Below are 13,936 nucleotides of genomic sequence, written 5' to 3'. Positions count from 1 at the left end.
AAATATGCGTTAATTCACCGAAACAATTTCTTAGCTAAATTTGAATGAGACGAGTCCTCGGCTGTGACTTACCGGATAAATCATCTGTGTGCAGTGTGACTCTCTGTAGTATGTGTGCGAGAGGGTGGGGAGTGCCTCGGCACTGCAATTATTTCTAGAGCACAACAAGAAACAGTTTTTTTTTTTCATAATATGAATGTACGTAATTTTCTGCTTAAATGCAGCAAAAAGTAAAAACATTTTTTTTATGTTCTGCGTTCCTAAGTTAAATACAGTTAACCTATAAAAATATTGTGGATAAAACTAAACTACTTTTGAAGAGTAACTTTTTTTTACATTTAAATGATATAACATTGTGAACTGTTGGTTCTGCTAATTATCGGAATTACGGCATATTTGTATGAGACCTGACATAAAGGCACGCAAAAATTGGTTAGCCGAACTTAATTTAAATTACGTTTGGCTAAACACTAACCAAGGGAAGGGGTGGCGCTTTCAATAACTGAATCTAATAATTATTAGATTCAGTTATTGAAAGCGCCACCCCTTCCCTCCTTCCCTTCTTTTACTGTACACGGAGTTCATAAAATTAATTTGGTTAATTTAGTATTTTCTAGATATACAACTTGTTTTTCTAGCGATTCAGATGTAAGTAAAAAAATAAAATAAAATACAACAACAAACGACGTAAGCCCAAGAGAAATCTTTGCAAAATGTACAGTTGTAAGTTAAAGCATTAAGGAAGCTTGATTTGAAAAGTAGGTTTTCATTCGATCAGGATACAATGGAGTAGCACGTACGCCCTCTTTAGTATTAAACTCTCCGCTAATGCACCAGCTAAAGAACTTTCAAAGATAGCTTAAAAGATTAATCGATTGTTGAATTTCCATTTCCGCATGTTTTTAATTGTCGTGTCGTCGTATTTTTGCTTATTCCGACTTGTATTCATAAAAAAATCCGTGTCAAAACGAAAATAAGGAAAAGGAAATGAGCCAGATAAAAATTTCTGCGTATTCTTTGTATTGGTGTCTATAACAGTTATCCCAGGTCTTCGTTGGTGGCTTTCGCATATGTCCGATTTGCCTATCTGCCTATCAACAAAACAATGCCTACAAAATGTATATTATTTTAAGCCGAAACAGACAACTGAAGCGGTTGAGGTACGCAGTCGTGTTTCCTTACTGTCCGCCATTAAACGGAGGGGCCATGCCGTGCTGTATAGAAATTACCTCTAATTTCGCAGCGAGAACCCGAAAGCAGTCTACGTGACATCGCTTTGCGCCTTCTTCCAATAATCCATATTATTTCGAACCAGATTAACAGACAAGACGTTGGAAACTCGATCCTGGTAGAAACGTTCCCACGAATTTCCATTTCAAGTTTTCCTCCCTCAAATGAAAGTGCTTCAAGTTCCTCGTGGGTTCCGATTTGATATCGTACACGAAACTAATAAGGTCGATCGAAATGAAGGCCATATCGTACCTTTTCAAAAGCTCCTGCATGCATACTACCCCTCAATGCACTCAGAACACCAGTAGTCGGTTTTCCTCCAACTGGTTTCGCCAGTCAGGAGAAGCGAGCGGCTTCCCACCTCAAAAAGGGAGAGCGAGAGTTGCCCCCCTAATTTTCTTAAGTTGTCAAAGGCTCTATGCGTAGCAAGAAACAATAATTCGCGTGTCCTCAATTTTCAACGTCAAGCGTTCTTTCCTTGCAGGTATTGGTTGCGAGACGAACGACATGCCTTCGTGGCGTCCTCTGAAGATCTGTACCAGTGACGTATACCACCAGGATTTGCCGGAATGGTTGTAATTTTTAGTGAATTTGCTAACAACAAGATGGACGTTGTGAGTAAAGAGTTCGGTCAATCCTCGTAGTCATAGCACTCTCAACAACGAAACTATCAAGATTTACGTGTTTTGACGTTAGCCCTATTTTATCGCTCAAAACAGTAAAAATCCCGCGAAAAACGCAGTAGTGATCCATTTACTCGTCGCGGACGGTCGACCCCGGCGACGCTCATGGTCGCAAACGTCGCCGATTTAGCCAAAGTGATCAACTCGTTGCAAAAAGCCTCCTCAAAGGCATAAGGCTGGCTCATATATTTGCGACGGTTGCTCCCACAACAACCAAAACGACAGGAACGAACACCGGAACAACCGTGGCTCATGATTGCTTCGTGAAGCTACCTCTTGTATCGCTTGGCACGTCGTGTACGGCCAACACTTGTCCCGTTGACTTCGCCCTTCGTGGGAAGTCAACCTCCACCTGCTTGTGGTGCGCCCTGTCAGGCTCTGGCGAAGCATAAAAACCCTTCATCTGGGGAGAGGAGGCCGCTATGGGGCTGCTCTCAGGAATGGAGGGGACAAAGAGGATCTGGTCAACCCTATAGCCTACCCCGCTGGAGGAGGGAGCCCCAGAGGCGGGGAGCGCGGCGTGTGACCTGTGGCGTGAGACGTGGGGACGGCGTGAGCACGCATGACGTGAAACATATGACACGTGTGGCCGCATGACGTGTGACGACCCTCCCTGAAGAGGGGGGGGGGGGGGGGGGGGGGGAGTGTGACGTGAAGCGGGTTGACATGTGGGGCGCGTATGACGTGGAGCGGCTTATGTGAGGTCGAGACGTGTGACGCGGGACGTGTGACGTCGCGTGACGATCCGGACGGGGCATCCCTACAAGGGGAAGGTTGACATAAAGGTAGCGCCTCTCGAATCTCCCCAGGGTGGGAGACCCCCCGCATGGTGGTGGGGGTGTTCTCCAAGGTGAGCCGAGAGATATCAAAGTGATCACTGTGGCGGTACCGCCTGGTTCAGTTATGGTAGCCTTGCGGTATCGTCGACCCATTTTGCTACACACTCATGCCCTCTTCGTCCCGTACGGGGTCGGATGGGGGTCGGGGTCTCGGGGTTCTCTTCCCAGCGGGTCCTTCCTGGGTCGTTCGCTTGGCGACGCCCTGATTTATTTTTACAATAGTTAGTCCCCATTTGGCTTTTTCCTGACAAATTACCACTTGATCACATGATCCAATTCATTTTTATTAGAATTGGCTTTAAGTCTGCAGTGCCTCACGGGGGGAGCGGACACAGGGGACAATTATTTTACATTCCTTTATCGAGCCCCGACCTCAAAATATGTCTTTTCTGTGGCTGCGAACGCAACCGACACGAATGTGTGAACCGGCCTTATTCACACGATAACGGTTGACTACTTTTTACTCCTTTACTACAGCACGTGAAGGTCCATTGACACAATTGCGTGCGACTACGCCCGACTACGTTAGGACAAACTGCGAACGACATCACCGAAACATACGCGTGATTCGTATGTCGGGTGCAAAGATTATATCTTTTGAATCGATTAGCATACAATGTCTATAGAATTACGCACCGTAGTCAAACGCAGTCGAGCGCTACTCTTTGCATCGACCGTGCCGCAGTTGCCAATAGATTGTTCCAGGTCCGTCGCTGTCATATCTCTGTCTGATAGCGATCGCTCGTAGACATTGGGGAAAGGGTTGGGGGTTGCTTATTTGAGAGCTTTATTAATCGTGAGAAAATGACACAATCTACACCTTATCGTGGGATCTTCCTTCGACTGGCGCGGTCAGAGTTGGAGCGCACTTTCCTGTGGGACAAAGACGACCTGCCATTCTCGAGTTTCATTCATGCATTAGCATTTTCGCTCCGGTAAGTTGTAAATGGTTTCTCTCGCTGTTCCAACATACGTGTCTTAAACTGCAAGAAGTCTTAGCCGATTTTTTTTTTTTTTTTACTTTTTTCAAGAGGTTAGCGTTAGTCACAGCTGGTTTTCCTCCTTCCTGGCGAGAAGAGTTTTATTTACGTGGCCTGCTTTAGATCCTCTTAAGATGACTATACCTGCTACACACAAAAAAAAAAAAACGAAAATGAAAAAACAATTTTTTTTAAGTCATGCACGAAAACTGAGGCTATCTTTAGACAACATTTTTATGACTTCCTTAAAAACCATAGGTAAGCGGTGACAGAATATTCATTTCTGTGATATTTTTCACGTTGAAAGCTGAAAGTTTTAAATGCAATCGTCCTATCCATTTTTGACGTTGCAAATATAACTATGGAACATTTTCTTTTTCTTTAATTTCTAAGTCTACTTGTTTTTAATTTTTTTTTTATTGTAACTCAGTAAACCACGAAAATTCAGACCAGTAGTTTCTGATATTTTATTCGTTCTAAGGTAATTATTTTGTAAAAATACCTATAACTACCCTTGTTAAAAAAAAAAAAAATCATGTTTTTATATCATAGTCAGTAAAGCTCTCAATATTAAGTAATTGTATTACGTTCTGAATGATATGCGTGACTTCAATTATTTATTCTTAAATGCAATATACAGCAATTCTGCAACATGTTCGACGCAACTGTCACTAGTCGTGTTTCTGACTCGCGACATGGTGCTTTAATTAAGTACCAAAATTTATTTAAATCATCGAATCACACACAACCATTGTCGATTCGCCTTATGGTAATTTTGGTTCCATAACGCGTATATCCAGCAATGGCCGGGCTAGAGCGCGGGTAGAGGACGCGCTTTTCCCGGCCGTTTTATCCAGCAGATTTAAAAATCCACTTTGTTTTGTTTGTTTCGCTTTTCTGTGCAAAATCGGATTGCGTGTTTTTTTGTTTTTTTTTTCAGTAGTTTAGAACTGCATCGATGTAACTAACACATCGAATGTTGGGCGCCTCCAAAGAAATTTTAGGCAGGTATTTCATAACTGTCGGATGGATGGATGGATAGTAATGGACGCTATATCCTTCGTAACGGGCGGCACCTTGCGCCGCCTAGCATATCAGTCAGTGTTACCAGGGGGTAAAATTCTCAGGCGGAGACTTCAAACTTGCTGTAATTTGCGAGTCTTTGGTTTCCTGGCTAGGGGAGAACCAAACCGGACAAATTCTAATAAAATCTGGGGGAAATGCCTCGGGACCCCAAGCAACAGAAAACGCTGCCGATGCCGCGTTTAGGTAGCCATGCAGCGCTTTGTGGCGCGAACGATCGCTAGGTTGAAGCAGAGCAGTACAAGCTACGTACAGATGCAAGAGGAGTTTAAAAACTATAGCTCACAGAAGTGCAACCAGCCAGGGAGTACACATAATGGTAGCACGATGACCGGCGGACGCCTATCCGAGCAGCGCGTTGGCGGCGAAATTTATGTCTGCACTTTACATCAGTCCTTTGTTATTCTGTCAAAACGTGCACCTTCCAAACTCAAAGAAATATTTTTTTTTGGACAACCAAAGCTTGTAAAGACTCTTTTGCACAGTGGATCTACTATAGCAGCCATGACGACATCGTTGTTATTACGATGTTGTATTACATCACTGAGTGCTCATTAACGTCTCGAAATGTGCAATTATTCTTTCTTTGCTATATCATGGAGACAATTTGGCTGTTCATGAGCACACAAAATAAATTAAGAACTTCGATATTCATGCATATGATGATAATGATGATGACTATGATGGTGATAATTGTTATGATGATGATGAACTGTATGCACACTTGTTTTTTTGTTTTTTTCTTTATCTTGATATGACATTACAACAAAGACGGTGACCTTCGCGGCCGGCTGGACCGTTCTGTTTCAGGTCCAGTAGGCGCAGTAGCGTCTGCTCACGTTGTGTTATGTTGCACGAGCTTACGTCTACTTACATCGAGAATTCAAGGATTTGTTTTTTATACCACGTACGAAGCACGGGGATTCATAATGAGCCTTTACTATATCTTCGTCTTATTGAGCACGTTGAACACTGCATATGTACCTGAAGCTCACTTGGCACACTTACGTTCTTCTTAATACATTTATTCTGAATACGAATGCTTAATCTCCGACAGGTGTGTTTTTATTTTTATTTTAGTGTGTTGTAAACCTGAAACATTTTACGGGAGAGACTGGCATCGTTACCACTTTCCGATCAGGCAACACTGACTCAATAGGTGTTTTGCGGCTATAATACAATATAAAAGCTGATTATCTTACACTCCTTGTTTAATAGAAGCTTGTCGCGCCACTTGATTAGTTTTGTACTGTTGTGAATTCTTAGTTGTAATTCTACAGTGTTACTGAATAGTGATATACCTACTTGCGCGTTTCATGGTTCAACCGTATTTGCTCGCTCGTAGTTTTTTTGTTTTTTTTTCCTCTATTTTACATAATAATTAGCCCATGACTCGTTTCAACAAATTCGAGTCCAGCCCTGAAAACTTTAATAGCAATATTTCTGGATACGGACGGAATGTTCGGGAGTGCATCGATGATTTTTTTTTTTTTTTTTTTTCCTTTTCACGCTGATATGTTAAATATATTTTTCTTGTCGTTTGTTTTTGTTTTTACTTTGCTTTTGTGCTGCTTTATTATCCTTTTCATTACGCCGTACATACACTACTAAAGAGGCGTATAGCTTCTTGTGTAGTAGTGAAAATAGTGCAGTGAATTAATAGCGTATTGTATGAAGGCAATTCTAATTGTAACTAGCTATACTCAAGCTGTAACTAGCTAACTAGCTATACTCAGTTAGTAAAAGAAATTAAAGTGCCTTATAATATTATTTCAAACTTCTTATTATGCTTCTAATTTCTCACGGGAGTCTCTCTTGGGAACGTGAAAGGGGTTGCGACATCTGTTGAGTAATTTTCTTTCCGTTACCACCCCCCCCCCCCCCCTTTTTGTAACATTTCAAACTCTCAAATAAGTAATAAGCACTATTGTTTCTTTTCTTCTTTCTTCTTAGACACTTTCTGGGTGTTGTGCTTGAGCGTTCTGGGGCCTAATAAATCTTGGGAGCATAGTGCTGATGTACTCTATACTCAACAGTGTAAATAAAAGGAAAACTTCAACATGCGTAAAACTTTAAACGTATTGGTTATGTTACATACCGGATTAGAACAGTGTAGGTACGAAAGTGGGGCCACAGTAAACCCGCTACGGTCCGGAGCAGAAGCAAAAGTGCAGCGCAAGAAATACAGCACCGCTGTATCTACTCACGCCGAGATGTTTCGGTGGAGCCCTCTTACGGTATCCGTTCGTGACGTCACGACCGGAATTTCCCTCACCGTGAATATACTCCTTTTCACCTCAAAAACCGTAGTAAAAAAAAAGTCCGGCTTCTTGCGGATAATTACTAATTTACCTACCCATTGATGTGGGTAATAACTATATATGTAGGTGCATTTTACATTACACATGTGTTATCTTATCAAGACGTACACATTTCAAATGCCAAAAGCATCGCTTCTCCCTCCGACAACCAAATCTTGCAAGAACAACTTCACGCGGCGTATGAACAATGCGCAAAACTGCCTATTTGGGGGGGGGGGGGGGGGGGTGAAAACGAGTATAGTATTTATTATCAGTAACAAACTACAAGCTCTTGGGGCCGAGTGGGCTAGCGCACACCAGCTCGGAGCACGTGGAGCGAAAGCTCGCGCTGCAGAACTCGGGGATCCTGGGTTCAATCCCCACCCCTGCCCGTTTCGATCTGGATGAGCATCGCACCGGCGTGCGGTCGTGTATCACTACTGTGTGGTGCACGTTAAAGACCCAGGCTAGCGGTTGTACTGCACTGGCTAAATTGTTCATCTACAGCTGGGAGACTCGTCGCCCGTCGAGGCAGACCAAGTTCTAGGCTGTATAAACATAAACACAACCCAATTTTTCAACTACAAGCTCGACGCATGTGTAAAAACAACAATGAAAGCTTAGAGTCATCGCGTTCTTAAACCAACATCGTCACAGTTGACACTCTGACTTACACTGATTTTCGTCGATGAAAGAAAAAAATATGGCAGATAAAAACGTGGCAGTGAGCGTTTGACCAATCTCGAATTGCGACCACAGCGACGCTTTTGGTCGTGTCGCTAATAGTCATAGACAACAATGGAGGGCGTGAACACTTGTGTTCACGCCTCTTGTCTAATACCCCAATCGAATCGGTTGCAAAGCACTAATAAGATGCTTCGCCACGCCCTTCATTTCTTAAGCTGTCAGTGACTTAAATATATTTCTTTCTTCCTGAGCATAGTCATGACTGAAGACATTGTCGAGATCGTGAAGTCGTCCACGCCATTTTTTACACCCTCAAACTCGTTATGCACCCTTCATTTTATTTTTATCCTTGTCTAAGGCGACGCGATAACTGACTGCGTCATTTACAGCTGCCTCATGTGTCCGCCGCGATGCATCGCGTCGATAAATTTATAATCGTGTGAGCAACGAACGCAGTAGAAGCAGGAAATCGACATCACCGAATATGCCTGCTTCCCCTTTTCATACGTGACAAAAAAGAAAACAAAAGAGTAAATAGCGACCTTGCACGTTCTAAAGTGTAAACGGCTACTTCATTAGTAAGATAGACATTCATCACTGCTGGCAGACGAGTCCTGGTGGATGACCGGTAGCCGCGTACGTCTAAAGTTATCTCGAAGAATAGAGAAACAATGAAGCGAATGGCAGATTGAATTATCGGTGACCAGATACACCCAAAAACAACAAGAGATTCGAGTCGAGTTGTCCATGGTACTCACGTCTCACAGCCCAGCCCTTGAGCTTCCTAAGGCCCAGAAAAACCTTCAGATAGCTGGCCATGCAGTCCGCTCCGATCTCCACCTCCGAACTGGCCCGAACCATGAGCGGGAAGATCTTCTGAAGCACGGTCCCGAAGGTCGACGTCATGTTGCGCATGAATCCCTTCCACGTCAGCTTCTCGACCGTTGGCTCCGACGACACATCGAGCGGCACATCCGTCGTCTCTTCTTCAGCGACGGTCGCCGCCGCCTTGACGAAGCAGATGCTGAAGACGCCGATGAGGATGCTGAAGAGCACCACCGCCCGCTTCATCCTCGAAGCCGGCCAAGCGCGGGGATTACCGTCTCCACCAGCGGACCAGGTTCAATGGACGTGGAGTAGTATCGGCGAGCCCGACTCCGAGGCAATCGGCAGATGGGGAGCGCGCTCGATGCACCGAATCCGGAGAAAGGGTCCAGAAGCGGTCTCTCGGGCGGCTCTCCCTTTCTGTGGGGCGACGCGGGCGAGTTCGCTCTTCTTTTTTTCGTCGGGCGGCCAATGGCGGCCGCTGTCGAGGGTCCTGCCCCGAAATCAGGCCACCAGGAGAAGTCATTATATTCGGGGGCTACCGACGTCGTCGTCGTGAATCTTCCGCGCTCGCTGCCGCCACCGCCGCCGCGGCTGCTCCCGCCGCATCCCGAAGAACTGGCACGGGCCGCGCCGAAGAGAGGGGAGAGGCTCCGTGTGAAAACAGCCCTGCTTGTCGTTTGCAGTGCTCACCGGAGAAAGGGATATTTCCTTTCTAGTTTCTTTTTTTTTTTTTTTTCCTTTCTGCTTGGATGAAAGTCCTGCTTCGTTCCCTGCAGTAGGTTCTCCTTTTTCCTTTTTTTTCTTCGTTTTTTTTTTGAAAGAAGGAGAGAGGGAGTTTGTGTGACGAGTCTTTTGAGAACCCCGCTGCGCACGTGCACGTGTTTGCACACGAGAAGCGAGATTCGCGTGGACCAGCAGAAGACACACGGACTGCCGGCGCACAGAAACAAGGACAGGCACAGAACGTGCCTGCGCGACTCTGCCCGAACATTTGTGTTGAGAAAGTGGAATGGACAGAAAGAGATATTCAGATTCACACTTGCCTCCCCACGTGTAGGGTTGGCGTACCATGTGGCAACGCCTTATGTGGCAGGACGCACGCCACGCCATCCAAGGAATCATTCTCTCTAAGCATTACGCTTCGTATTTTCGTATGAACTTTGATTCCGACATATACACCATGTTCAACATGAACTGCTATTTTGGACATGAACGATGATCTTGGAGAAGAACTGTTATTTTAAAGAAAAATGGCCATCTTGGACAAGAATGACCCTCTTCAACAAAAACAGCCGTCTTGGACAAGAAGTGGCATCATGAACATGAACGACAATGTTGGACTGTAGAGGGGCCATCTTGGAGAAGAAATGGCCAGCTTGAGCAAGAACGGCCATCTTGGTCGAGAACGGCCATCTTAGACAAGAACGGCCATCTTGAACAAGGACAGCCATCTTTGACAAGAAGGGACACATTCGACTTTATGTCCTAGAAGAACATCTCTAACTTGGGAACGACTCCACCTTTCATGACCGTGATAAACTGCTGACCTGTAGGACAGCATGCCAGGTCTCATCAGGTCCGTAGGCCCATTCTAAGAATACGCCTCTCAACTTCGAATAAACGCCACCGACGAATCGCTGACGAACGTCAGAGAAACTCGATCACGTGAAAACGTCAAAGTTGACAGTATAATGGATCGCCATTCAGTTCATCCAACCGCTCCCGGGAGTCCGCGTTTGATCAGAATAGGCAAATTGCGAACTTTTCCTAGTAACATCGGTAACTTTCAGACTTTCGTTCACTCGAAGGTTTCTGTACCCACTCAGGGCATTTCCCACAGGATGAGAATGCATCTCTCACCGCAAATTTTTTTTAAGAAACAACGACACATTTTGTGTGTGTGTGTGTGTGTGTCTGAGTCTGTGCGTGCGCGTGCGTGCATGCTTGCATGCGTGCATGCGTGTGTGTGTGTGTCTATGTGTGTGTGCGTGTGCGTGTGCGTGCGCGTGCGCGCGCGCGCGTGTGTATGTGTGTGTGTGTGTGTGTGTGTGTGTGTGTGTGTGTGTGTGTGTGTGTGTGTGTGTGTGTGTGTGTGTGTGTGTGTGTGTGTGTGTGTGTGTGTGTGTGTGTGTGTGTGTGTGTGTGTGTGTGTGTGTGTGTGTGTGTGTGTGTGTGTGTGTGTGTGTGTGTGTGTGTGTGTGTGTGTGTGTGTGTGTGTGTGTGTGTGTGTGTGTGTGTGTGTGTGTGTGTGTGTGTGTGTGTGTGTGTGTGTGTGTGTGTGTGTGTGTGTGTGTGTGTGTGTGTGTGTGTGTGTGTGTGTGTGTGTGTGTGTGTGTGTGTGTGTGTGTGTGTGTGTGTGTGTGTGTGTGTGTGTGTGTGTGTGTGTGTGTGTGTGTGTGTGTGTGTGTGTGTGTGTGTGTGTGTGTGTGTGTGTGTGTGTGTGTGTGTGTGTGTGTGTGTGTGTGTGTGTGTGTGTGTGTGTGTGTGTGTGTGTGTGTGTGTGTGTGTGTGTGTGTGTGTGTGTGTGTGTGTGTGTGTGTGTGTGTGTGTGTGTGTGTGTGTGTGTGTGTGTGTGTGTGTGTGTGTGTGTGTGTGTGTGTGTGTGTGTGTGTGTGTGTGTGTGTGTGTGTGTGTGTGTGTGTGTGTGTGTGTGTGTGTGTGTGTGTGTGTGTGTGTGTGTGTGTGTGTGTGTGTGTGTGTGTGTGTGTGTGTGTGTGTGTGTGTGTGTGTGTGTGTGTGTGTGTGTGTGTGTGTGTGTGTGTGTGTGTGTGTGTGTGTGTGTGTGTGTGTGTGTGTGTGTGTGTGTGTGTGTGTGTGTGTGTGTGTGTGTGTGTGTGTGTGTGTGTGTGTGTGTGTGTGTGTGTGTGTGTGTGTGTGTGTGTGTGTGTGTGTGTGTGTGTGTGTGTGTGTGTGTGTGTGTGTGTGTGTGTGTGTGTGTGTGTGTGTGTGTGTGTGTGTGTGTGTGTGTGTGTGTGTGTGTGTGTGTGTGTGTGTGTGTGTGTGTGTGTGTGTGTGTGTGTGTGTGTGTGTGTGTGTGTGTGTGTGTGTGTGTGTGTGTGTGTGTGTGTGTGTGTGTGTGTGTGTGTGTGTGTGTGTGTGTGTGTGTGTGTGTGTGTGTGTGTGTGTGTGTGTGTGTGTGTGTGTGTGTGTGTGTGTGTGTGTGTGTGTGTGTGTGTGTGTGTGTGTGTGTGTGTGTGTGTGTGTGTGTGTGTGTGTGTGTGTGTGTGTGTGTGTGTGTGTGTGTGTGTGTGTGTGTGTGTGTGTGTGTGTGTGTGTGTGTGTGTGTGTGTGTGTGTGTGTGTGTGTGTGTTCTGCAAGCCTGGATTGACAGTTTCCTTGTGTGAGGTTGTGCTCAAGCTTATACGTTTCTTAAATTATTTCATTATAACATGCTGCTGGGTTTGAACTTTGAACCACAGTCGGTGGTTCGGCTTTATAGAAGAGTAGTTTTTATGTGTTTTTTTTTTATTCGCACACCGAGTCAGCGTTTCTGACGCCATGCAAAGGCGGTAGTACTGGTCGTGGAACGGCGCTAAAGTGGTATGAGTGGAGAGTACGTGTGTTCAATGCCTGCTTCGTCAAAGTAGGCTGGAGGTGATGTGCGTAATTCATGATTCTCTCCGCGTTGTGGAGGAAACACCACCAGTGCGTGATCAGCGCGGTGTCGCTGATGCTATCTGTCACATCACATATGGTACACGGCCCCTTATTCTATCCAGTCTCAGAATTTGCTGTCTAGGAGCAGAACACATAATAGATCTGGAAGTTTTCTCGATATCACCCTTTATTAAGGTGCGCTTGTCAGGGTTGGGCAATATCGCGATACAAATGAATCGCGATATTGCCCAATTTTTATTTAGAATTACATTTTAGAAGAGGAGGAAGGAACGCCAACCAAAAATAAAAAGGAGCCCAACGTTTCGAAACCTGCTTGGTTTCATCTTCAGGGGCGACTGTGTGCGCGAGGAGCAAGTGGTCTTCTTTTACGGCGGTGGACGTGATGTTTTCGCGATCGTAATGTGGCTGAGCCCGCTGACGTAAGCGGACGGTAAAGCGCCAAGCGACCGATTGATGTTTTGCGGTGTGGTTTGGATGTGCCATGACTCGACGAAGAGCCTTTGCCGGGAATTGGTCTCAATGTCGAGGATGCGTGTTTTGTCGAAGTCAATGCGGTGGTCATTCGAGTCACTGTGTTCCGCAACCGCGCTGCGCTCATGATCGAATTTTCGCACGTCGGTGCGAAAATTCGATCATGAGCGCAGCGCGGTTTTTCGGAAATTTCCTCCAAACGCAATAATTGCAGTCAACATTCTGAGTCTTTGTATATATAAAGTAACAGGGGGGTACATTTCGATACACTGGCGTGAAGCATGGAACAGCAGGTTTGGAAGCATTGTGGGTCACAGTCTTGAGCCACCCAACAGCGTGGAAGCCCATCGATACCTAACGCTCGGAGGGATCGATCGTGACCGTAAAGACGGCCCAGTCGGCGCTCCTCCTAAGAAGAGGACCATTTGTCAGCGCTCGTCAAAATGTAACGACGTCTTAAAGGGGCACGGAAACGAAATTTTAGCGCCGATCTTTCTGCATATGTATGGGCTAGGGACAGGCACCACCTCGGAAATATTGCCGCGCGCAAGGCTGAGAAAGCAACGCTCGGTCACGGTCTTCCAGAAAGTTCCCGTTTATTCATGTACCGCACGTAACTTCTATCATTTATCCCTGCTTTTGTTTTCTAGAAAGTGCGTGTTCATTCTCGCCCCGATCACGCGACGCTCGAACCGCTTTCGCCGAATCTTCGAGATAGCGGCGCACTCTAGATAAGAGGCCGCCCGCGACCTTGTCGAGTCAGTCTCGCCTCAGCGTTTGATCGTGCTGCTTCGCCGCCTTCGACGCCCGCGACGCTCTGTTATTATCTTTTGTAGCCTTTTATTTTTGGCACAAGTTCGCCACATTAAACGTTTATTTATTCCTGTTTATTTCTTGTTTATTAGTCACCACCCGTGATATTTTGGTGGAGGTGCGGGGTAGCGCATGCCCGTAGAGCGTTCCCCTCCCAGGGCCCGCAGTGCAAGCCCGATTCCAAGCCCTGTGGCAAGACCACTCAACGCGGAACCTGAAACTCGGACCAGTCGCCGCACCCAAGGTCTACACCCGGAATACGGACTTCTGCCACCCAGGACCAGGCAGCCTACGAGGCCGACGATGGACGACCAGCAATCGCAGTCCCCGACCGCCGCCGCCGTCGTCTACCTGCCTGTTGCCCAGCGAACCCCGACGACCTTCCATGGCGAGACCCACGAAGA

General features: G+C 46.2%; 1 protein-coding gene across 1 annotated transcript in view; it reads right to left on the bottom strand.

Annotated features, from left to right (window-relative positions):
• Positions 1–8,873, bottom strand: part of LOC8029675 (nose resistant to fluoxetine protein 6-like) — an 84,964-nt gene extending 76,091 nt beyond the window's left edge. The window contains exon 1 of the mRNA XM_029993201.2: positions 8,561–8,873. Within this exon, the coding sequence (XP_029849061.2) occupies positions 8,561–8,873 (313 nt within the window). The remainder of the gene's footprint in view (positions 1–8,560) is intronic.
• Between the last annotated feature and the right edge of the window lie 5,063 nt (positions 8,874–13,936).

This window comes from Ixodes scapularis, unplaced genomic scaffold (assembly GCF_016920785.2).
Source record: "Ixodes scapularis isolate PalLabHiFi unplaced genomic scaffold, ASM1692078v2 PGA_scaffold3__209_contigs__length_174095766, whole genome shotgun sequence".
NCBI classification, from domain to species: Eukaryota; Metazoa; Arthropoda; class Arachnida; order Ixodida; family Ixodidae; genus Ixodes; species Ixodes scapularis.
The sequence above is the reverse complement of the archived record's forward strand: the minus strand, read 5'-3'. Positions and strand labels throughout refer to the sequence as shown.